This window comes from Arachis ipaensis, chromosome B9 (assembly GCF_059453495.1).
Source record: "Arachis ipaensis isolate K30076 ecotype BB chromosome B9, ASM5945349v1, whole genome shotgun sequence".
Taxonomy (NCBI): Eukaryota; Viridiplantae; Streptophyta; class Magnoliopsida; order Fabales; family Fabaceae; genus Arachis; species Arachis ipaensis.
Window position 1 is genome coordinate 154,569,763 of NC_142444.1, and position 24,093 is coordinate 154,593,855.

The following is a 24,093-nucleotide window of genomic DNA, read 5'->3' on the forward strand; positions in this document are numbered from 1 at the left end:
ATTATTTTTCTTTGCTAGTTACATACTTGCCAAAATTTAACAAAATTGTTGGTACTAGACTTCCATTCGGAAAATTCCGACGCCCAGATGGTTTTTAAGTTTTTAACGTGATGTATAATAGCACGTGTTCGTTCATGTGCAGGTAGGAAGGCCCAGTCCTACTTGAATTTTACAGTGTTAGGCCCACAAGCCCCAACCACAAATCTTGAACCACCAAGCGATTCCACCCCCCACTTCACTCCTTCCGTCGGAGAAAACTGACAAGCAAATCAGGTTCCATCTCTCTCTAGTCTCTCGCGATCATAGGTTTTTTTTTTTGTTTTTTTCTTTTCAAAATATTTATACACTTATAGACGTTGTTATTCATTTTCTTTGATCTTCGCCAATTTACATGTACCGTGCTTCAATTTCCGGTTAGATATTTTTTGTTTGTTTTTTCATCTTTGCAATAATCGAAATCCAAATTATGCGATGATCTCTTCTTCTCGCTTTTTACTTCTTAGTTAGATCTATAGATCTACGTCAAATCCTGAAGTCAAAATGTTGGTTCCCTTGGAACCTCCTTCAAGCTATTTGCATTCGAGTAGTTCTCGTATAACGATCGCATAGCGGAGTGGATATCGCGTTAGACTCCGGATCTAAAGGTCGTGGGTTCGAATCCCACTGCGATCGCATTTCCTTTTTGCGTTCTTCCTCTCTGTCAGTGTAGTTTTGTTTCCTGCATGCAATGCATTCCTGAAGTGTTTGGAACTCCATCTTGTGTGTTTTTTGTGTGTGCTTCACTTAATAAGATGAATATTATGATGCGTTTGAATGATTCCTCAGATTGTGTTATCAGTAAAAGGGAAATCAAATTCAAATGGTAGTTTTTGTTCCTTTAGGATTTTAAAATCTTCTTTTACATATTCAATCCTTCAGTGGAATTGAGAGTCACAGGAATTACTTTATAGAGGGGGGAGCAGGATAAATTATTAGTAACTAAAGATATGACGGTGGGATGCTCTTTTCTGTCCACTGTCTCTGCCTGTGTTTTGCTGGTGTTGCCTCTATGTATTTTCCCCATAGTTTCTTGCTTTTGTATTCATGGATTGACCAGTGATTATTTTAAGTTGAGAATCCACAACATTATGCCGCAAATGCAGGACATGAGTCTGTGACTAAGTTAAAACAAGGTTTTTGGAGTGAGGACATAGAAATGCTGAGGAATTTTTGGTGATACGGATGTTGCAATGCAAAACCTCTCTAGGCAATAATCTGGTGCAGGGACAGTGGATTCCACTGCTATAGCAGTTGCCCATACCGTCCCATTTTGACGGATGAGGTTCAAGGAAATGCAGGAAGAGCCCAAGGATTATGGCTTAGATTTTTCTAGCATTGAAAGCTGAGTAGAGAATCATCGCTGAAATGGTGGTCTAGAGATCAAAGCTTGAACGGTTGAAGAGTACAGTACACAATCCTAATTGTTGTTCTGTCTTGATAAATCCATGCTTTAATGAAATCATAGAAATCCTTGATCCCCTTTCTGATTGCTTCTCCAAAGCTATGGTCAGGCTGGTGGTTATATCCCTTTGTAGTGGATAGATTCTCCCAATTAGGGCTCTTCATCTTTTGTGTATACCTCGGAACATGTCTGATTTGCGAGACTGCAATAGATGGCAATCCGCCATATAATTTGCAGTGATGTTAGATTCAAGCTAAGTTGTCCATCGTCTAATCTGAATTATACTGTTTTAATAGAAATCTTGCCATATGTTTGATATCGTGGCAAACATAAGTTTACCACATTCAATTTTGATTTAATGGTTGTCATGTGTACGCTACTTTAATTTTAACTTTTGTATTAGCTTTGGTAAAAATACAGGAGTCAATTCTTTAAATTACTCTAATAATTACTTATTCAGTTTTGGGTAGTTTTTCCGATCCCACCAATATGTACATGGTAGAAGAAAAGGTAAAAAAGCCGGTAGAATTTTAGCAGCTTGTGATTATGCGAGCGATCTGTTTCTTCCATTAGAAGCATCATATACTAGCACCAAATTAGTGAGTAGGAGAATGTGATGCAATCAAATCAATAATGTCTCTTTCTCTCTTTTTGTTATTCTCTCTCTCTCTCTCTCTCTCTCTCTCTCTCTCTCTCTCTCGTGGTGATGTCTCTTCCTCTTGCTACTCTACAATGTGTTGCCAATGAATAGTGACTGAGATACGATATGTCTCCAAGCTTAAACCATTTTTCTTTTTTAATAATAGGGGATAAGAAGTGACGGGAGAATTTGGAACTTTTCTTGGTCGAGCGTATTTGCCTTTTGAGTTTAGTCTTTTCCTACCATTTGTTCTAGTCCAAAATCTATTCGGCTTTTCATAATTTCTACACGGCAGGGAGAAAGGACGGCTAGAGCCATCGATAAATTGCTAGTTGTGTTTATTTTATAAGTCTATGAATTTTAAATTTTTAAAAGTAGAAAGGCCAATAAAACATTGGAAGTGAATATGAGGTGTACGGATTAACAATAGAAAGGGGATGAAATGGCGTGCCAAATTGGCAGAAGGAGCACTTCTTTATCAGAAAAGCAATTACATATTGAAGAATATTTTACTACTTAACACTAATAAAAATTAAAAAATGAATTTATGAAATCGATAGACTTAAATTCGAATGTAACGGGAACGCAGAGCATGAGATGGCTCAAAAATCAAGATCACACTTGAACCCTGTCAGTCCATATCCACAGTAGCGCGTTTGGCCTACAGTGAAAAAAGAAGAGGAAGAAGCACCCTCCTCAGACTCAGACCAGACCAAACCTGACCCCACCCAAATATTCCCTTCTCTTTTTCTCTGACCGGTAACCCCCTTCGCTGCACGCGGCATGGCATGGCATGGCATGGCACAACTCACAGGTGAAAACGCGAACCGTTGATTATGAAACAGACGACTCGGAAGCCCGATAGCAGAGAAGTGAACCCCAAGAACACAAACGCACCGTAGCCCAACGCGATCGCGATGTCCGATTGCACGCAGAACGAATTGCTGGCCGTACACGCGTCCCCCGCGTCCTTCAGTGTCCTGACCGTCGACGTGCCCGCTGCACTCGCCGACAATAGCAGGTATGCGAACACCTGCACCAGCACCACACAGTATCACTCTCACCCTCACCCTTACCCTTTCACACAGTAGTGAGAGAAAGAGAAAGAAAATCGAAATTCGTAACTGACCTGGTCATGGCCGAAGTCGAACCAGACCTGAAGCACCTCGGGGAAGAGCGTGGCGCCTCTTGAGATCTCCCACACCGACGCGCCCAATTCGAACAGTGAGTAAACCGCCACTATCGCATTTGCAGCTAGAACGAATCTGAAAAATAAATCCATGACGCCAATTTACCATTTTTTCTTAATTTGCTTGTTTTGAGTTGACTTAGCTCGAAAGAAGGAGGGAAGCAGGAGGTAGTATTAACCTGAAGGTGTCATAGTGGTACCACTTAGGAGATGCGGAGTCGTGAGTGTTGGTGAGCATGAAGACGGAGGAGGCGAGGGAGAAGGAGAAGGAGACGAGGCGGAAGAGGAGGATGAGGGAGTTGAAACGACGCAGTTTGTGCTCCGCCACCGTGGAGTGGAACCGCGGTGGATGATGATGCTCCTGCGGTGAGCGGTTACCGTTGCGGAGCTGCTGAGGAGAGCGCATGTCCGTTGCCGTTGAAACTAACGCTGTCGTAATCTTCCTGATGATTATTAGGAGGAGGAGGTGAAATCATGTGGAATAACTATTCTTTTTTCTCTTTCCTGTTTTGCTTATTCTGGTGAAAAGGATTTTAATTTTAGGGGGAAGTGGTCACAATCACGGGAGAGAACAAGAGTTCCATGACTGGCCACAGAATAAAGGAGGAGGAGGCTAAAAAGCAGAGTGGAGAGAGAGGGTTTAAAATTTGATTATTGGTGAGAGAGAGGATTGAGAAACTGCATGGTATGTGTTTGACAAAAGTCGTTCGAAGCAGAACGCGTGCAGGCAGAGGCAGTTGTGGTCGCTAGTCGCTACTCATCTCTTCTCTCCTTCTTTTCACATTTTCTTTTTCCTCTCTTTTTCTAATCTCCGTTGGTTACATTTTCATGCTTAGTTCAACCTTTTCGGGGCGCACACTTCTAATCTTGGGAAATTGCTCATCTTGATACTTTGAGGTTCAACACTGCTGTTTAACAGTTTAAGTAAAAACAAATTTACCAAACAGTTTATCAAACTCGTTTCTATAAAAATAAAAAAAACTTTATATTTGTTTTCTAATAGTAATGTTAATATAGATATTTGTAGAATATATATTAGTTAAACTCTTATTTAATTAAGTACATTTAATTAGGGTCAATGAGTTATAGTTCAAATAGTATAATTTTTTTATATTCATTTAAGAGGTTGCGAATTCGAGTCTTCCTATTTTTGGTTAAAAGAAAAAGGTACATTCAATTAGGAACAATACATTTAAAACTAACAGCAAGTATTACTGTATTATGGTAATTTTTTAATAGTTATTATGAAAACATGAACCATCTAACTTTTTACTTATCTAAAGTTGTATAACCCAAATTGAGAAATCTCGTAACTCTTAAGCACTACCAGTTGGCATTCTTATCCCTTTGGTAATCATTCATGATTGTGTCTACCCTTTGGAAGTAACTAATAACTAATACCAATAATAAATAACTCAACACGTGATAGTGTAGGAATATGGGTGGGTTCTTCATCAAATAATTGGACAAAAGCATTGCTGTCAATATCATTTTTCTCTATGCTTTCACACTAAGCCTTTGCGATAAACTGATTTTGAGTTTTCTTCTATCATTGAAGAGAAGACAGGATGTCCTACTTCTTATATATTTTTACAATTTTATAATTCTTTATATCGTTGATTATGTTGACCTCGTGTGTTCACTTTGACACTAACATCCCTTTCTACATGAACAAAACAAATTGCTTTGACTTTTGTTAGCATGTCAACATGGGCAATAGAATACATGCATTTTTGTATTTTGCATTCAAATGTTCCTTTCATATTTTAGGATTTGGACCTCTTTTGTTGTCTAAGAACTTTTATTACTACTAGACAGTTTTGCAGTACCACAGCAATATACAATTAAATAATTGTATTAGGGATTTACAACATTTGTTCACTTGAGACTTCTCAGGTCTCTCACATAGCAACTAACTTTCCTTCTAAACTCAGCCCTCTCTCTATTCTTTATGCAGATAACAAGATGAAAAGATTAAACGTGATAATCAAACTAACTATAAATGGGTATGCGTTGCTTTTGATATAATAACATATATAAGCCTATCCACTAAATTCAAAGGATGAAAAACTCTCTTAACGTGAGCATCTCTGTAAAGTGTGTGTATTACTATACACACCCTTTTAAATTATTTATTTATAATTATAAAGTACTTTTAGAGAAGGAATATATTCTTGCATTCTCACAATAAAAATGCATGTTTCTGAAGAGATTCATCCAGATTGAGGATAGATATTGAAAATGCAGCAAGTATCTACTAACTAGCTAGTCTCTCAGAAACCGTATGGATTTGGGTCAATGAATCAACATTATGGGCTGAAAATTTCTCAAGGCCTCAGGAGAAGGGACCAAAACTTGAAGCATAGTTGGGCATTCCATGGATCCATTACAATCAAGCAATGAGGGTCTGCTTGCCCGTTCCGACAACTGCTGCACTTGTTGTGCATACAACACGTGTCCCCTGACACCACCACCCCCTCCGAATAATTTATGCATGATTAGTTATTGTTTAGTAATGGTAAACCCCACATTACGGAAGGGATAAAGAGGATACTATATGATATTTCTCCAATTAATGCCCCATTACCACGGTTCCTATAAAGCCACTCTCATTTTGGTCGGCAATAATCTTATTTTTATTCAGGGATAAAGGAAAGTCATAATTCATTTTCTTTATTATCTTTTTAATTTTTAAATTAATAAAATTGTAAATATATTATTTTTAAAATATCAAAAACTAAAAAGTTACAATTTTTATTTAAAATTTAAAATAAAAAAATTTTGGAACTAATAATTTTTAACAAATACTAAATTATATTTAACAAATAAATTTTATTAATTTATATCTATAAATTTTAATAAATACAGATACAAACTATATTGACGTGTGTAAATTTTAATAAATCTAAGTATAAATTATATATATTTTATATATAAATTTTTATAAATATAACTAGGAATTATTATGGATCAAATGTTAACTTAAAATGATAATATATATTCAAGGAGCTTTTTTAAGTAGAAAAAGTATTTTCAAGACTTTTATGGTCTAAGATTCTCTATAAATTATGGCCATTAAATTTTTGAATCAATGGTTCAGATTTAAAACTTTTATTAATAATATAGTAATTATATATATGTTTAAATATTTTTATAAATACTTCTATTTTAAAATTATATTTTTGTCCTTTCTTTTCATTTTTTTTCATCACCCTGGGCTAAGAAAAGTAGTTCTTTCATTGGCTAACGGGATTACGCTTAATGGTACTTAATGGGATAGACCGATCATCGCTTTCTTCCTTCTACTAGTTCTGGAGTCAAGCTAGCAAACAATTTATTAAATATAGGTCAATCACGGATTCAAGCTATAGCAAACAAGACTGATAGTCTATCCTCAGCAGCTGAGCTTCGCTATACTATAAACTCAACTCAAAGACAGAAATTAGCATATAATGAAAGATGGATTATAAGTATGGTGAAACCTGTATCCCAATTGTTAAATAAAAAACATAAGGTAGTTTACTTACTTAGTGCTTGCGCTCGAACGATAACATTCATTTTCTCTCAACATCATCAGGCACCTCTTCCCTTCGTCGGAATCAGAACCGTTGATTCTTTCTTGGTTCATCACGCCCGTCGATCTTACCGGAAATTGAAGAAGAAAGAATGAAAGACGACGGTGCGGTAGGGTTCTAGAGAGAGAGAATGGCGTCGCCGGCGAAGATGCAGGAGCAAGTATTGGAGATCAACTTGATCTCAGCACAAGGACTGCAGCCACCTTCGTCTCCACGGCGGAGGCTCCAAACCTACGCCCTCACATGGATCGACCCCTCCACCAAGCTCCGAACCCGAGTCGACAAGGATGGCGACCACAACTCTACCTAGAACAACAAGTTCCTCGCCAGCGACACCTCCGGAATCTCCGTCGCCATCTACGACGTCGGCACCTTCCGCAACCACCTCATCGGCACCATCAGGTTCCTCATCAGCAACATCCTCTCCTCTCTCCCTATCCAATTTTGGGCCCCGACGCTGCCAGAACACCCTGCTTCAGCGCCGTCCAGATTTGCCGGCCGTCGGGGAGGTTCCACGGCGTCATGAACATCGGCGCCATGGTCGTGGAAGCCTCCAACTTCCCGGCGCTGCACAAGATCTCGGCGATAGGGTACTGCGATCTCATGGGAATAAAGATAAAGCACCACCGGAGGAAGCAAAACCGAAGCCCGCGGCGGCGGCATTGAAGGAGTGGGACGGGGTGAGGAAATTGACGGGGAACAAAGGATTAACGGCTTCGGGATTCTTGTGCTGCTTGGTGGCCCGCAGAAGTATCCAACTCACTCCCACTAACCCTGCCATGGAAAGGTAAACCAACAATAAAGCTACAACCCTCTCTCAGCACAGCCTGGGAAACCTTTTATCCTCTACGTTACCTCGAAAAAAAATCTATTGGTGGATTATTGTCTCGGGAGGTAGATGGAGTGGAATAGGGCTACTCCACCTGACTCACGGTCGCTCCACGGGAAAGCACCACTAGGAGACAAAGCAAGCCGAGGCTTTCGAGGCAGATATCGCCATTACACGGTAGTAGGAAAATCGGTCCTTGTAAGCAGCACTAGGGAGGGGATAGAGACTCGAGACTTCAAAAACATGTCCTTCTTCCTCTGATCCAGGTTCCTTGTAGAGTCTATCTACTAGAGACATTAACGGTGCTCACCCGGTTGGAAAAATTCAATACTCGAATGGGGAAAGCCCTCCATCGTAAAGTTCGGCAGACACGGAATAGCTAGTTCATAGGGCTCATCCTTTCTCAATATGGGCATGGGACCGCCAATCCGCCTTAGGAAAAGCTCGGGATGATGATGTGGCTAGCAACCGGTCCTCCAAGAAGCTAGATCTCTTGGCCGCTTTCTTTCCCTTGTAGCCAAGTCATACTCATTCCGTACGACGAATGGGCCTTCGAGGTCAGAACTCATCACACATTACTGGGTAGATCCGTTGGGGGATAAGGGTTCTAGTTCAATAAAGGTGCTTCTCATTATATCGAATAATAAGTTAGGCCTGTAGTGTGTTCATTAAATTAAATTAATTAAATTAAAGGAGGTACTGAAGCTCAATCTCCCGAAGTTGATGCTTTTATGTTGATTAGTAATAGACCCCCGTAGAAAGCTACCGCATTGCAACCAGGGAGTTTTAGATAGCTATAGCTAACGATAAAAGGCTGTTTTTTAAAACTAAAACGTCATTAAAAAATTCTTTTTATTACATATGCAGGAATAGCTGTAAGGAGGAGCACGACCGCCACGAGGAGTCGTCGTCGTCGTCATCTTCTCGGATTGCCTCTGCGTGCGCCGTCTTCGCCGTCGTTCATCCGCGTCTTGCCGTCACTGAGCCGCCGTCGTCGTTATCTAGATATTTCAATGGCTATAGTAGATGTTGAGTTCCGGTACTTCGTTGGTGGGCTTCCATGGGCCACCGATAATGAAGCTCTAGAGAAAGCCTTCTCTGCCTACAGAGAAATCGTTGAATCGAAGGTCCGTTTATTGTAGGCATCATCAATTGGAATCTGAACACCGATTCGGATTTGGATTTGTTACCGCTATCCATCTTATCCGTGATATGTGATTTCTCTGATCTCTGATCTGCTCTTTGATCTCTGAGCAAGCCATGAGGGATGCGATTGATGGCATGAACGGCTCCAACTTTGACGGCCGTAATATCACTGTCAACGAGGCTCAATCCCGTGGAGGTGGCGGAGGTGGTAGAGGTGGCTTCAGAAGTGGAGGCGGCGGTGGATATGGTGGTGGCAGATTTAGCCGCAGCGACGGTGGTGGTGGATACGGAGGTGGGGCCGTCATGAAGGTGGATAACGGTGGTGGCGGCGGTGGCTACGGAGGAAAAAATGTGAGAAGAAGAAGAAGAAGATGGGAGAAGAAGAAGAAGATGAGGGCATTTATATAATTTACTATTTTATTTTATAATTTTTTTTAAGACCACCAAGAACCTGAATATACTTTCCCCACCTAAGACAAAGCCTATATTCAATATGTAGTATTGGTATATCCCATATCCATTTTCTTTAACTTTTCTTCAAAATTTTATTATTACACACCGCTGCAATTCGTGAAAGATTTTCTTTCAATGACGTTAGTCAAATGGTGATGTATGTGGTAAAATGTGTTGATGTGAATCACAAATTGGTAAAAGTACAATCTGATAACATCTGATAAAATCTGAACATCATTGTTTCAATAGTCAAAATATCTTTAATAGAGTATTTTTTGGCTCATTAATTTAAATATGGAAAATATTATGGTGTATTGGCTGAAAATGGAGCAACTGTGTGTATTACACAAAGATGGACGTGTCAGATGGAGGCACAACACGCAGGAGGCGTGTTGCATGAACCACGTGGGGGGCGTGGAGGCTACGTGGCTTGATCTGGTTGAGCCAACAAAGCAGCACGCATGGGGCGTGCTGACGTGGCAATCACAGGTTGGCGGAGAATGGAAAGCACGTGGGGGCGTTCTGAGTCAGCACGCCGGGGGCGTGCTGACGTGGCGAACGTGCATTGGTCCAACTATGCAACACGTGGGGGGCGTAGTGAGTCAGCACGCGGGGGGCGTTCTAAGTGCACCTCTCTATATAAGGCAAAGTCCGGTAGTATTTTGCATACTGAAGAAGATTTGAGTGTGTTTTGAGTGTTCTTTGAGGCTATTGTTAGTGTAATGGAGGGCACCGCAAACTTGGTGGTGTATCGGAATGATGAGATAATACATAATACTCATGAGGGAGTGAGGTTTGTGTCCCAGAATCTGTTTTCGTTTGTGGTTCCATGCACGATGACGTTAATGGAGCTGCAGAACGGCCTCTGTCAAAGCATGGAAAACGGTACATTAATGAGAGTGAGCATAATTCTGTATCGAAATCCGATTGTAGTTTTTGGTGGTCTAATACAGTTTGATACATGCCGATCACTAATGAAGCGAGTATGCAGAATATGTTTCAAATTCACCGGCAGACTCAGATGCGACACCCACAGATTGAGTTGTACGTTGAGTTTGAAATTGTAGAGGCAGTGGCGGTTCAAAACGATATAGATATACATGATGATAGAGCTGCAGTGTACGAAGGAATGAATAGTGACAGCGAAGAGGACTTCGAATCCACTTATGAGGCCGGCAACGAAGATGAGGATAGTGATGTGGGAGTTGAGGCAGCAGCAGAGAATGTAGTGGTTCATCCGTCGAGCAGTCAACCGATGGACGTTCCACCTTTTATGCGTGAGTTGGATCTCGAGGCCATGCATACCCCCGAGTTTCCGGAATATGCAAACATAGGTACATGTTGACTAAATAATAAGTTTTTGTTAGTTTATACATTGGCTTTAGCAATAAATGATGATTTTGACTTTCTGTAGGGGTTGCTAATCCTGAGGACGGAGAGTTCCGGATTGGAATGGAATACAGTAGTAGAAAGTCGGTCGTCGCAGCAATTAGAAATTTCACTATATCTAATGGAGTTGACTATGAGGTGTATGAGTCTGAGCCACAGACGTTCTATGAAAAATGCAAGATGTACGGGCATGGATGTGACTGGCTTATCCGAGCCAGCTTGATACGAAAAAAAGGCTGTTGGGAGATACGCAGATACAACGGTAGGCACACTTGCACGATCGGAACGATTTCACAAGATCATTCAAAGTTAGACTCAGATACAGTTGCTGAGGCTATAAGGCCATTGGTCGAGACGGACCCGACCATCAAGGTGAAATCTATAATTGCAGAAGTCCAGTCGAGGTTCAACTATACCATCAGTTACCGAAAGGCTTGGTTGGCAAAGCAGAAGTCAATAGCCAAAATTTTCGGTGGTTGGGAGAATTCTTACCAAGCCTTGCCATGGTGGCTCTCGATCATGGTGCAGAAGATGCCTGGTTCAGTTGTCCAAATAGAAATACGACCACTGTACAACGGGAATGAGGAGGCACAGGGTGTAAAAATACTGCATCGTGTATTTTGGAGTTTCAATCCATGCATTAGGGCATTCAGGCATTGCAAGCCCCTGGTTCAGGTTGACGGCATACACCTATACGGAAAATACAAAGGTACACTTCTAGTCGCTGTTGCACAAGATGGGAACCAGAACATTGTGCCTATCGCCTTTGCCTTGGTGGAAGGGGAGACAGCTGATGCGTGGCACTTCTTTCTCAGGAATCTGCGAACGTATGTTGTTAGAAAAGACGGGGTGGGTATGATCTCAGACCGGCATGAGTCAATACGGGCAGCAGTTAATCGTTCCGGTGGTGACTGGCAACCTCCAAGAGCATGGTGGATGTTTTGTATAAGACACATCGGCAGTAACTTCCTAAGGGCATTCAAAGTTCTTCACTTGCAGAAGCTTGTTGTCAACATAGGGTATTCAAGAACGGTGGAGGAGTACAATATCAACTATAAGAGGTTGGAAGAGCGAGGCGAGGCATATGCCAGGTGGTGCGATGCCATCGGACTCAGACATTGGGTATTGGCATTCGACGAGGGACATCGATGGGGCCATATGACAACGAACCTTGTCGAGTGCATTAACTCAGTGTTGAAGGGTGCCGGTAATCTACCTGTGTTGGCGCTGGTCCGAGCAACATATTATAGGTTAATGAACTCTTTACGCGGAAAAGTGCCGAGACTCATGAACGCAAGCGTGCTGGATATACGTACTCCGCATTTGCGCAACAGCGGATAGAAGCAAGTATGCAACAGGCTGGGAATATAGTTGTGCACCGCTTTGATAGACGAAATGAGGTGTTTGAGGTGCGCGAAATGACTACTAGAAAGGTGTTAGTTGTTGATCTTGCGCGACGGACGTGTGACTGTGGACACTTTCAGGTTGAACGAATACCATGTCGCCATGTTATTGCTTGCTGTGCTAACCAGCGTCTCGATTGGCAGTTGTATGTGCATGATGTGTACAAGATGACGGAAGTTCGTAAGGTATATAGATTTGAGTTCACACCATTAGGAGATCCCGAGACATGACCTGCTTATGAGGGACCCACATTGGTCGCTAATCCCGCCCTGAGGCGAACGTCTAAAGGCAGGCCCAAACTGACCCGATACTTGAATGAAATGGACTCACGTGACATGCGTGGTCCTCGGATATGCCATCTCTGTGGTGCTCAGGGTCATAGTCGGAGTAGGTGTCCACAGCGTGCTAGACCGAGTGGTACTGGTTCATAGTTTAATATTCTCATGTTTGTACTTTTTAATTTGCCATCATTTTGTCAGTTGATGCTTTTGAAATCAGACGTGTTTGTATTTTTCAAATGAAGTCTATCTATTGATATTTTAATGTCTGCTTAATACTCTCATTAACTGATTTTCTTAAGTTAATATACAAAAAAAGAACTACGGATTACATAAGTTAACAAACCAAATATTAAACACGAATTACCTTAACTTAATTCTGAAAATAAAATCTAGATAACCTAAACCGAAGCTCACTTCTTTCCAGCTAAGTAGTTCAGTCCCTTACCCATAATGCCCAGACCGAACCGCGATGGAGTATACCTATCAGGTGGATTTCGCTCCGTTCGTAAGTCATATGGGTGACCTCGAACTGAGTCATCCACCCCCAGAGCTCCCGAACCACCTGCCTCTGTAGGGGCGGTCGACCCACCTGCCTCTGTAGGAGCGGCCGACCCCCCTGCATCTGTCGGAGCGGCCGACCCGCCTACCTTTGCTGGAGCGGATGATCCGGGGTTGAACGTGTCAACAACTGCGTATGCCCGCTGACGATGGATAAAACCACTATCACATGACGTACTCCCTGATGTGTGGTCGGTAGTACGACCCAGCAAACCATGACCCCTATCTACTGATGCCCTATGTGGATCAGCTGACACCGACAGTGAAGGGATACCACTAAAATCTTACCAGCCACCCAAACCAGCGTTGGTCCAATGCTGTAGTTGCTGATCTCCGTGTCCGCCGCTAGAGAAGTCAAACCAATCTGTACCGGACGGAATGGTAAGTATGGGATCATGATGCTGGCCGGACTGACCGTGGTCACTGTGCTGAGAATGGTGGCTGCTCTGAGCGTGGAGGCTGTGTTGACAGTGATGAGAATGGTGGCTGCCCTGAGCGTGGTGGCTGTGCTGAGAGTGCTGAGAGTGGTGGCTGTGCTGAGAGTGCTGAGAATGGTGGCTGCCCTGAGTGTGATGGCTACCATGACTGTAGGCCGGTGGCTGTGGTATATAGTAAGGAATCGGCTGAAATACTGCATGATGTGGGGCAGGTGGCTGTGGGACAGGTGGCTGTGGGGCAGGTGGCTGTCCGTGAATAGGGTCGACCCTAACAAACAGAAAATATGACACCTGACGTATCTCCTGGTGGACTCCTCAGTGTCCAACGGCTCTGCGTCTCTGATACGTCGAACCCAACCCAGCTTTATATAGGACTTCGCATTATGACTGACTGATGGCTCACGACCGAATATCGCTATGCTCTGACTTTGAACGAAGTCGCTACTACTATCTGTCCATCCACTGACAGGCTCTCCATCAATGGGTAGGCCGAATATATGAGCGACATCCTCTAATGTCACTGTAACCTCACCGATCGGCAATACGAATCTGTGGATTTTAGGCCTCCACCTTTCAACTAGAGCAGCTAGCATGGGGTGAAATCCTCTTATGATTCCAATTCTAGAGACGTGGTAGAATTCCGTGGCGCGTAAGTAGTTCTCCATCATTGGATTCCACGTCTGTGGCGGATCCAGTTTACACACCAACAAATTCCTGTTAGGCTGCATCAACAAAGATATATGTTATATTAATTAAATAATAATCCTTATAAATATTTTAATAAACATTAACATATTTATGCAATAACAATATTTAATAATATTTATTTACCTATCACATATTATTTAATAATCTTTATTTTATCAAATTATTTATTTTTTTAATTTTTTAACAACAATATAATACAATATAATATTTATCTATCACGTATTATTATATTTAATAATTTTTATTTATCAAATTATTTATTTTTCAGTTTTTTAATTATAATATAATATACTATTTTAATAACAATATAATATAATATACTATTTTATAATATAATATATTATTATTTTTAATAACAATATATTATTATTATTTTTACAAAGTCGAACTATTTTTTTTATTCATCAACATATTCATAATAACAAAAATTATAACAAATTATACATCTTATTATTATTATTAACGTTTATTTTATAAAAACTATTGTTATATTCTTAAAATATTTATAAATTACACAATAATATTCTCATTACAAAATATATATGCATAAAAAGATAGAAACACATAAAAAATAAAATAAACTTTAAATACAACAAAAAAATAAATTTATCCACTCACATAAATAGGATGATCCAAATAGTTGATAATATGTTCTTCAGGCGCCAGATAATTACGTACTATTTTTTTTTTAATTCTTAGAACTAATATTTTTTTTTTAAACTCACCACTATTCACTACTACTCACTACACTCTCTTCACTAGTACCTATAGACTAACACAAACACACACTTTCTTTTTTTCTTCTCTCTTATTTTAGCTTCAGCTCAATAGCATGAGAAGAAATACATCATGAATGGAGGAGAAGCTCACCGATGCATATATATATCAAGGTCTCAAACTGCCGCTGGTTGCCGGGGTGGGGGACTGTCCCCTGCATGCAGGTAGGTCTGGCAACACGCCCCCCGCGTGGTGCAGCAGCAGCGTTGGAACTCCGCAGTCAACTCTGCTGCGCTTCACGGCCCTCCAAGTACCACGCCCCCTGCGTGGTGAGTGTACCACGCCCCCCTGCGTGGTGAGTCAGCACGCCCCCAACGTGTTGCAGGCGTGCTGCCACCTCGCTCTCCCGCTCAGCCACCACGCCCCCGGCATGTTGAGGGTGAGCTCCACCCATCCGCAATTCCCCTCCTTGGCCAATAACCCGCCAATACACCAACACGCAGTCCATAAAGAAAATAATTTCTGGTATTTTTTTTAGAGTATTACTTTTAATATTTTTAAGAAGTAAATTAATTTAAAATTAAAATTTATATTAAAATTAATTTATAAAATAAAATTAGTATTATTTTAGAGATATGATATTATTTTGATAAAAAATTAATAAAATTTTGTTATTTATATAATTATATTAATAAAATAATTTAAAATAATATATAATTTTATAAATATTTTTATAAGACACAAAATAAAATGAAATTAAAACTAATATTAGAGAGAAACGACTAAATGCTGAAAAGAGAATTAGAAAAATAATAATACCTTCTACTTATTTATAACACAAATATAAATTTTCTTTTTCTTTATTGTTAATTCTTCCTGAATTGAAGGAAAAATTTAAATGACCTTGCTCCTAATCCCTTCTTTTTTTTATTATGAAGTCAAAATATAAAATATGCAACATAAAAATAGTCGCCAAAAAATATCAACATAAAAAGTCAACACTGCTACGCATATTAGTGCTTTCAATTAAGTTAAAACTATCCAATATACAAAACGATAATCATAGACTTATGGTGGCCAGTGGTTAAATAATATATAAATTATATATAGAATAGGCTTCAAAGCAACTTATGCTTGCTTGTTAATTAAGGGTATGCCATTTAAAATTTAAAAACCTGAATAAACGAAGAGAATGTGGGATAGGCGCCGGCCTTTGCAACTCATATATCTAAAAAGATTATATATGCAATCATTTAATACAAAGTTTTAGGATACAATATTTTAATATATTTATTTTAGATTTATTAAAATTAAAAGTTCAAAATTTTTGTTAGTATTAATTTTAATCTGCGTTTCAAAAACACTTGCTACATTTTTAATATAATAATAAGCAGAAATCTTATTATAAAATTTAATATAAAAAATACTATTTATACACTAAAATCAGTTACTAATATATTTATATATAAATATATGTGTGATTTAATTTATTTTTAATGTACATTTATATTCTAACATATATTTTATACTGATAGCTGACTCTAATAACTAATTTTAGTGTACATATAACATATTACTTATTTAGTATATGCAGCTGACCAAATATAATAAATTAAAAAATCACGGCAGCCTCCAACAGAAAGTCAGAACCAATTACAAATGATAATTACTCTTATAAATCACGAAATAGAATCTAGGAAATGTGAATTATTTTATTCATGTGGCCGGTGTTCCTGGTCAATAATGAACATGCCTATATATACACAGAAGCCAGCTAGCTTTAGCAACTCCAACATTATACAACAAATTAAAATTGAGTTAGTTTTTTTGTGATCTAATTAAGATGAATTGTCTTCTAGTTTGTCAGTCTCGATTGTGGATAGTTACCATTTTGTTGTACACATGCATTTTGATCCCATTGATGCAACTCAAGAAGGCACTGTTTGGTTGTTACATGGCTTTTTTCTCTTGTAACACCATCAAAGGCATGTCCAAGGAGATTCAATTTCCAGAAATTTCTTCTCTGCCTGTGGCCAGGTTCCAGGATTTACAGTGTCTAAGAGAAGATGATGATGAGACTTGCTCCATTTGCTTGGTGGAGTTTGAAGATGAAGATGCTGTGAGCAAGCTTAGAAGGTGTAACCACATATTCCATCTTAATTGCATTCAGCAATGGATAGAGCGAAATCAATTCTCATGCCCACTTTGTAGGTCCTTTTTATTTTCTCATAATCTTCATGCTAAGAAATTCAATGAATACTAGATCTTATTTTTTTAATTTGTAACTTAGTTTATGTTAGTGGATCGGAAACCAGTTTATAGCTAGTTAGTTTCAACATACGTCATCTTTTAGATGATCATAGTCATATATACATAGCAATTTAATTTGAGATTGGTTTTGTTTGACAGTAGTAGTTTTGGAATGTATCTCTACAAAAAATCAATATGAAGAACAATATTTTATAGAAATTGATGAGTTTCATCAAATTGTTGATGTCAACGTATGATTAAATTAACAGTAATAATTCATATGGGTTGACAAAAATTATTGTAGCGTCGATCTTTTTTAAAAAAGACTTGGTTTATTTAATTTTTTTTTTAAATAATTTAATTTTAACTATGTTACTTGTAAAAAAAAACCATTAAAATAGTCATTCGTATAAAAATATATTGAAATACTCAGTGTATATTATGAGCTTCCACAATAAGACTTTTGGTATTAGAGTGGCATTTCGATGCTCAAATAAAAAATTTAAAGAAGTCAAAGATTTAAAGAAGTTATGAAGTTGTTTGACTAGATCTAAAATTTTAGAGAATTTTTTAGAGATTAAAAATGATATGATAGTTTTTTTTTTGTCAGATAAATTGGATAACTTTTGATCTTAAATCTTAGCTGTTTAAAGTTGGTGAGGCGATTATTATAGTATAAACCAATCATTTCAGTTTAAACCTGATTTTTATTTGTGAGTTGAATCCAAACAAAGTCTATAATAAAATTAAATTAAATAATACATGTATTTATATATAAATAAATATTAATTAAGTATTAATTAATTTTTTATGTAAATATAAAATTTTTTATTTCATTTTTAATAAAATTGCAAAATGAAAATTTCGATCTTCATAACCCAATATTTATCGAATAAAATATTAGATTATTAACTCCTAAAGAACTAACTTTAGAATAGAACATGTTATACTTAATCACAATATATAATATAATTTTTTTATAATTTTATATATTTTTAATTAATAAATTTACTTAAGTTTTTTTTATAGTTTTTATAAGAATTTTTGTCTTAAATTTTTTTTCTTAGTTTTGGTATTGTAAAATTTATAGAAACAAATAAAAGGAGTATTTTATGGAAGTAAAAAAATATTTAACTCAAGAAGATGTAATCAAGTCAATTATATAGAGATAGAATAAAAAATAATTACAATAATAATTATTATTTTAAAAATATAAATCACCAAAGAACAAATATAAATATTAGATAATCAAATTTTTTAACTAAGTCAAAATTATATACGGGCGTTTATATTTTTTTTTTCTTTCTCCTATTCCTCCTCCTCATCATCATTATCATCATCTTTTTATAGCCTGAATCAAGCTATGACTGTTCCTCAGTAAGTTAAATGACCAAATTTTTAAAAAAATAGACAGAATTTTCTATATTTCTAGGACCTTATCAACATAAATTTTATTTTCCTGTATCAACAATAAACATCCATTTTCAAAGACAATAACAACATATTCCAATCATATCCACAACCAAACATGTCAAAATACGCATCATATATTAAGTTGATAACTAAAGTATATAGTTAAATCTATAAGTATTACATAATCAAATCATAATTACTATCTAAACAGTTCGAGATTTAAAATAACATAACCCACAAGAAAATTTTGTTTGTGGTAGGGGTGTGCATGGGTCGGGTGAAACCGGGTTTGATGTGACCCAGACCCGACTTAAAATATATATTGGACCTATTTATTAGACCCGAATCCAGCCCTAGACCCGATGAAACCTATACACTTTCGGGCCACGATTATACCGGGTGAAAACCAGGCCGTTAACATTACATTACCTTGATAACTTCTTATAAACTAGCATGTGAAAATATCCAAATTTCCAAGACTCCAACCATTATTTGACATGATAAAATTCACTTAGGCTGCGTTTGTTTTTAGAGACAGGACAGAACATGACACTGAGACAGAGACAATAAGACGGAGACACTAAAAATTATTGTTTGTGTATTGTGTTTGAATACGATGTACAAGACACTAATGTAATGTCCATTATTATGTTTGGATACACATGGACAAGACTAAAATATTATATAAAATGACTAAAATAACCATATGATTCCAAATTTTTTACATCAAGTACAAACTAATTTAATAGAGAATGAGAGTACGTGAGAGTACGTAAGAGTACAGATAAAACTTGAAAAAATGTTTGAAGAGACCAAAAATTTTAATAAAAAAATATATAATAGTATTTATATTAAAATAAAAATTATAAATATATTTATTTTATTTTTAAATTTATTATTAATATGTAAGAATACATATGATTAAAATTAATAAAAAAATTTGTGTAGGTTAATAAGTCAAATTAATTTTAAATAAAAAATCAGTTTTAAAAAAGAATCCATTTTTATATGAAAAAAAATTAGTTTTTGCACATAAAAATCTATTTTTATTTAGAAAACCAATTTTTTTATCTAAAAACTGATTTTTCTTTAAATTATATAAAATCAATTACAACTTATAAATTATTTTTTAGCATTTTAAAAGATTAATTTTACCTTTAATAATATTTATCTTTCAAAAATTTCAAGACTAATTATAAGAAAAATAAGAAAGGATAATAGTGGAATAATAAAAAATATCTATGGACAAAAAGGAAAACAAAATTTATAAAAAGGTCCGTGTCCACTCTTCCAATTCCCGTGTCCATCGTTGTCCTTCGTAAAAGAGTGGACACAAAAATATGAAAAACTGTCTCGGAGACAATGTGTCCGTGTCCATGTCTCTGCTTCCAAACATATTTTAAACATGTACTGTCTATGTCTCTGTGTCCTGTCTCCGAAAACAAACGCTACCTTAGAAAAATATAACAAGAACCAACTCTTCTTTGAAATTAAAGCATAGCCATAATCAATACTAATATTGTATAAGAACACCAAATATTTAAATCAATATAAATAACACAATATTATGTATTAGTCTAAAATCTTGCATTTTAAACATAAAACATTAACTTATAGTCTTATAATAACTAATAACACAAAATATTAAGGTTTACAATACTTAAATTACACATAAGAATAGCCATCATCCATCACTAATAACACAAAATATTAATTGTGTATGATGACCGGGCCGCTGGGCCGAGTTCGGGTGACTCGAGCTATGACCCGGACCCGACCCGAAATAATGACCATGTCTATTTTTGAGACCCTTACCCGACCCTAGACCTAGTGAAATCACACTAAATTAGCCCCTAAAGTGTTCGGGGCCGGACCAGGTATTCGGGTCGAGCCGGACCATGCACACCCCTAACTTGTGGCATATGGAGCATTGACATAATCTAGGTTTTGAATAAAGGTTCCATTACATAATTACTTGGCCCTTAGAAAGAAGAAGGGCACACCGAAATGACTAAGATTTATTGAGGGACTAGTGGAATGGAATCTGGAATGACTCTTGTATCTAAAAAATATGAGAATATAATAGGGTGAGTTTAGCAACTCAGTGAGTAAATATTATATCTATAACTCACACGAAACAATACAAGTTTTACCATAAAAATTATATTTCTTTCCAAAGATGAGGAATTCATATTAATTAATTATGCAAATAAATAGATAAATAATTAAGCGGAATGAACTGAAATGGGAGTTCTCATTCCAGAAATCAATCAAATCGAATATTACACACTTAGGCGGCTCCATCTCTAAGGGTAGCCCTTTCCTTTAGTGTACCCGTACGGTATAACAGATCTAATATGTGGCCTATACATTAGGCTAGTAACACCCCTGCTAACTGAGGTCTAAGGCAGATGCATCTAGGTTAACGTCATAACCGCCATTAAAGTTCAATAAAGTCAAATAAAAAAGTATGCACGCTTTACAAAATATATAAATATCGTCTCGTGTGTATTTTTATAAAATTATAAGTTTCATAACTCAATATTAATTTCAAAAATCAGAATAATCAAATATTTTTAAAATTCAAAAATAATTATTCACTTTAAATATTGGTAATAATACACTTAAAAATAATTATAGACATGGACGGTTCTATGTACAATGGTGCGGGGGCGAGCGCCCCATTACGATTTGAAATTTTTTTGAGTATTATATGATAATAATATTTATTTGCCCCCATTAGATTATTAAGTTTGACCCCATAATAATTTTTTACTCAACTTTTGGTACTTAATCGTCAATTTAAAAATTTTATATTAGAAATTCGTTAGAATGATTAATTCTCAAATTTAAACGAAATTAGTGTTCCTTTTTAAAAATCAACTCAAAAGAATATTATTTATCTTCTTTTTAAATTAGCTTTAATTTTTGCATAGCAACTATATTAATTGTAAGAACTTTTTTACCTATAAATATCAATAAGAGTCGACTTCTAATTGCGTTGGGAAGTGGATTTCTATATAATTATTTAGTAATATATATAAAAAGAGAGAAATTTTGATGGTAGTGTTAAGAGAAAAATTATTTAATTTTTTAAAATAGAAAACCTAAAACAATAGAATTTTAAATTATATATTATTATTTAAATTACTATTTTAGTATTGTAATTTATATATTAGATATTTTGAAGGCTAATAATATTTTACAATAATAAAATATAATCATAACAATAATCATGCTATATGTACATAAAAAATAATTATTTGTATAAAATATATATTAAAATATAAAATACACATTAAAAATAAGTTAAACAATACATATATTTATACACATATATATAATGGTTAATAGATAATTTAATATTTAATTTTTTATATACACATATTATTTTTATTATAAAAATTATTATGATGTTATATAAATTTTGCCCCCACTACCAAAATTTTTTAGATCCGTCACTGATTATAGACATAATATCCACTTACAACTTGATTCCAGAAAATCGGAAGCAATTTTAAGCACATCAACGAGCTATCAAATGATGTTCAATAACTCTACAACTCTAAAAATATGACAATAATGATATTTGTGAGCTACTAATGTTATCAATTAACATAATCTTACTCACTTTGACAAAAACCCCAAATTTTCTAATCTAATAACCCTAATTTTGGATTTTACTATACCCACAAGTATAAGGATGATAAAAATTAAAAATATAGCTAATTATTGAGTCAAAAAGTTACCTTAAAGTCTCAATAATAATTAGAACTCAAAAGTTGAATACTTTCCTTACTAATTAAATTGAATCTCTATGATTTAGGATTGTAATAAATAAAATTTAAATGAATAAAATAGAATAGAGAAGAAGAAGGAAGTAAAATGAAAGAAGTGGATTTAATGATAGCGAATAATTTCAAGAAGAAGAGATGAGAAGATGGAAATGATGAAGAAGAAGAAGAGAAGAGAAAGAGAGAATAAATAAAATTGCGAAGACAGAGAAGGATTTCAGGAGAAAGAAATAACTGAAGTTGGAGAGGGGGTGTGTCACGTAACTCACGGGAGTGGATCCTCTTAATTGTAAAAAAAAATTGAGAGTATAAAGTGTAATCTCTAGCACTTCATTGCTCTCTCTTATATATTTATTCTTGATCCCACTTATAAAATTAATGGTGAGAGATCACACTTTACTTCCTCAATTGTTAACAAAAATTGAGAGGATCCATTCGGCGTAACTCACTAAATCCTTTTTTTTTTCTCTCTCTTTTCATTTATAACACATCTCTTCTTCCTTATATTTTCTTTTTACTATCCTTTTCCTTTCTTATTTAATTTTTTCTCTTTCATCTTTTTTCTCATTTTTTCCTTCAATATCATTATCATCACCTTCTTTTTCTTCGTAGTTAGTTAAATATCACATAATTAATTTAATGATAATAAAAATGACACAAAAATTTCATATTAATGACACAAAAAAATTATTAAAAATAACACTGAAATTTTTTATAAATGACACAATAAAATTTTAAAAGATTGCATATCCAAAATCTTAACTTACTCAACCAACAAAATACACTTAAATATATTTTGAAAATAAAAAATATAATAATTTGTTACAAATGACAAAGAATAACTAGACATCTTATATACGAGTTCAATATCACTCAATCAATTCAATGATAAGAAAAATTAGTTAAAAAATTGTGTCAATGTTAAAAAATTCAATGTCAAAATAAAAAAATTTTATGTGTCACAATTAAAATTTTTATGTACTAATTTTCTAATAAATTTTACACAATTCAAAATTCTTTTTCCTCTTCTTCTTCATCGTCATCTTTTTCTTTGTGTTTCACATTCTCATTATTTTTCTTGTTTCATCCTCCTCACAAAAATATGTGTCACAGTTAAAAAAATTCAGTTTTATTTTTAATAAAATATGCACAATTCAAAACACCCCTTCCTCCTCCTATTATTCTTTTCATCATCATCATCATCATATTTCACATTCTCATAAATTTTCTTATTTCATTCTCTTAACAAAAACATGTGCTACGTTTAAAAAATTTCAATGTCAAAATTAAAAAATATATTGTATCACGGTTAAAAAATTTTGATATCATTTTTTAAAATAAATTCTATAAAATTTAAAATTCTCCAACATTTTCTTTTCTTCTTTTTGTAAACTTACTCATAATTTTTTTCTTTCACATTTTTAATAAGAATACAAACAAAAAAAAAAAGAAAAAAATGCTGCAACAATTACGAAGAAGAGGAGGAGGATGAGAAGAAAAAAATCTACAACATTAAAAGAACAACAATAAAAAAATACAAAAAAAAAAAGAAGTGTGATTCAAACATATATTGTGTAAGTTATTTTTATTGGATTTGGACTAATTAGACTTAATTAACAAAAATAGTTAAATGTATAGTGAAATCGAAGGATAAAATGCATAAAAAGATTCTTTTCTTCTTCATTTAATAAAGTTTGGAGTAAAAAGAAAAAATAAAAAAAATGATTAAGAGAAAATGAAAGATGATGTATGTAGTATATTAGAAGTGTTCATCTCTATTTTTTAAAAATATTTTTTATTTTTTATTTTTATTTTTTTAATCATATTGTTAATAGGACATTTATTATTTTTTATACAAATTTAATAAAT

The 24,093-nt window shown here is 35.4% G+C and overlaps 2 protein-coding genes, 1 long non-coding RNA gene, 1 other non-coding gene and 2 pseudogenes across 4 annotated transcripts; 5 read left to right on the forward strand and 1 right to left on the reverse strand.

Annotated features, from left to right (window-relative positions):
- The first annotated feature begins 135 nt into the window (after positions 1 to 135).
- Positions 136 to 1,815, forward strand: LOC148546867 (uncharacterized). Its single transcript, XR_015899780.1, has 2 exons — positions 136 to 273; positions 1,143 to 1,815. It is a non-coding gene; the product is annotated as an uncharacterized LOC148546867 (long non-coding RNA).
- On the forward strand, positions 600 to 672 carry TRNAR-CCG (transfer RNA arginine (anticodon CCG)). Its single transcript has one exon. It is a non-coding gene; the product is annotated as a tRNA-Arg (tRNA).
- A 709-nt stretch (positions 1,816 to 2,524) lies between the features above and the next one.
- On the reverse strand, positions 2,525 to 4,151 carry LOC107616224 (CASP-like protein 4C1). The gene is made up of 3 exons (XM_088499507.1): positions 3,450 to 4,151; positions 3,211 to 3,346; positions 2,525 to 3,114 (listed from the first exon to the last, which is right to left on the reverse strand). Exons 1-3 carry the CDS (start codon positions 3,674 to 3,676, stop codon positions 2,890 to 2,892), a joined length of 588 nt encoding a protein of 195 aa, XP_088355633.1. The 5' UTR covers positions 3,677 to 4,151; the 3' UTR covers positions 2,525 to 2,889.
- Positions 4,152 to 6,927: 2,776 nt separating this feature from the next.
- LOC107618072 (uncharacterized) lies at positions 6,928 to 7,685 on the forward strand (annotated as a pseudogene).
- A 1,002-nt stretch (positions 7,686 to 8,687) lies between these two features.
- Positions 8,688 to 9,228, forward strand: LOC107616223 (putative glycine-rich RNA-binding protein 1; annotated as a pseudogene).
- A 1,006-nt stretch (positions 9,229 to 10,234) lies between these two features.
- On the forward strand, positions 10,235 to 12,003 carry LOC148546868 (uncharacterized). The gene is made up of 2 exons (XM_088499407.1): positions 10,235 to 10,607; positions 10,688 to 12,003. The coding sequence occupies exons 1-2, from the start codon at positions 10,235 to 10,237 to the stop codon at positions 12,001 to 12,003; spliced, it is 1,689 nt and encodes a 562-aa protein (XP_088355533.1).
- The last annotated feature ends 12,090 nt before the right edge of the window (positions 12,004 to 24,093 follow it).

Coding starts and splice junctions, on each gene's coding strand:
- LOC107616224 (XM_088499507.1), bottom strand. CDS start 3,676: ATGCGCTCTCCTCAGCAGCTCCGCAACGGTAACCGCTCACCGCAGGAG. Junction 3,347..3,449: donor TACCACTATGACACCTTCAG/GTTAATACTACC, acceptor TTTATTTTTCAG/ATTCGTTCTAGCTGCAAATG. Junction 3,115..3,210: donor TCGACTTCGGCCATGACCAG/GTCAGTTACGAA, acceptor GTGCTGGTGCAG/GTGTTCGCATACCTGCTATT.
- LOC148546868 (XM_088499407.1), top strand. CDS start 10,235: ATGCCGATCACTAATGAAGCGAGTATGCAGAATATGTTTCAAATTCAC. Junction 10,608..10,687: donor TCCGGAATATGCAAACATAG/GTACATGTTGAC, acceptor GACTTTCTGTAG/GGGTTGCTAATCCTGAGGAC.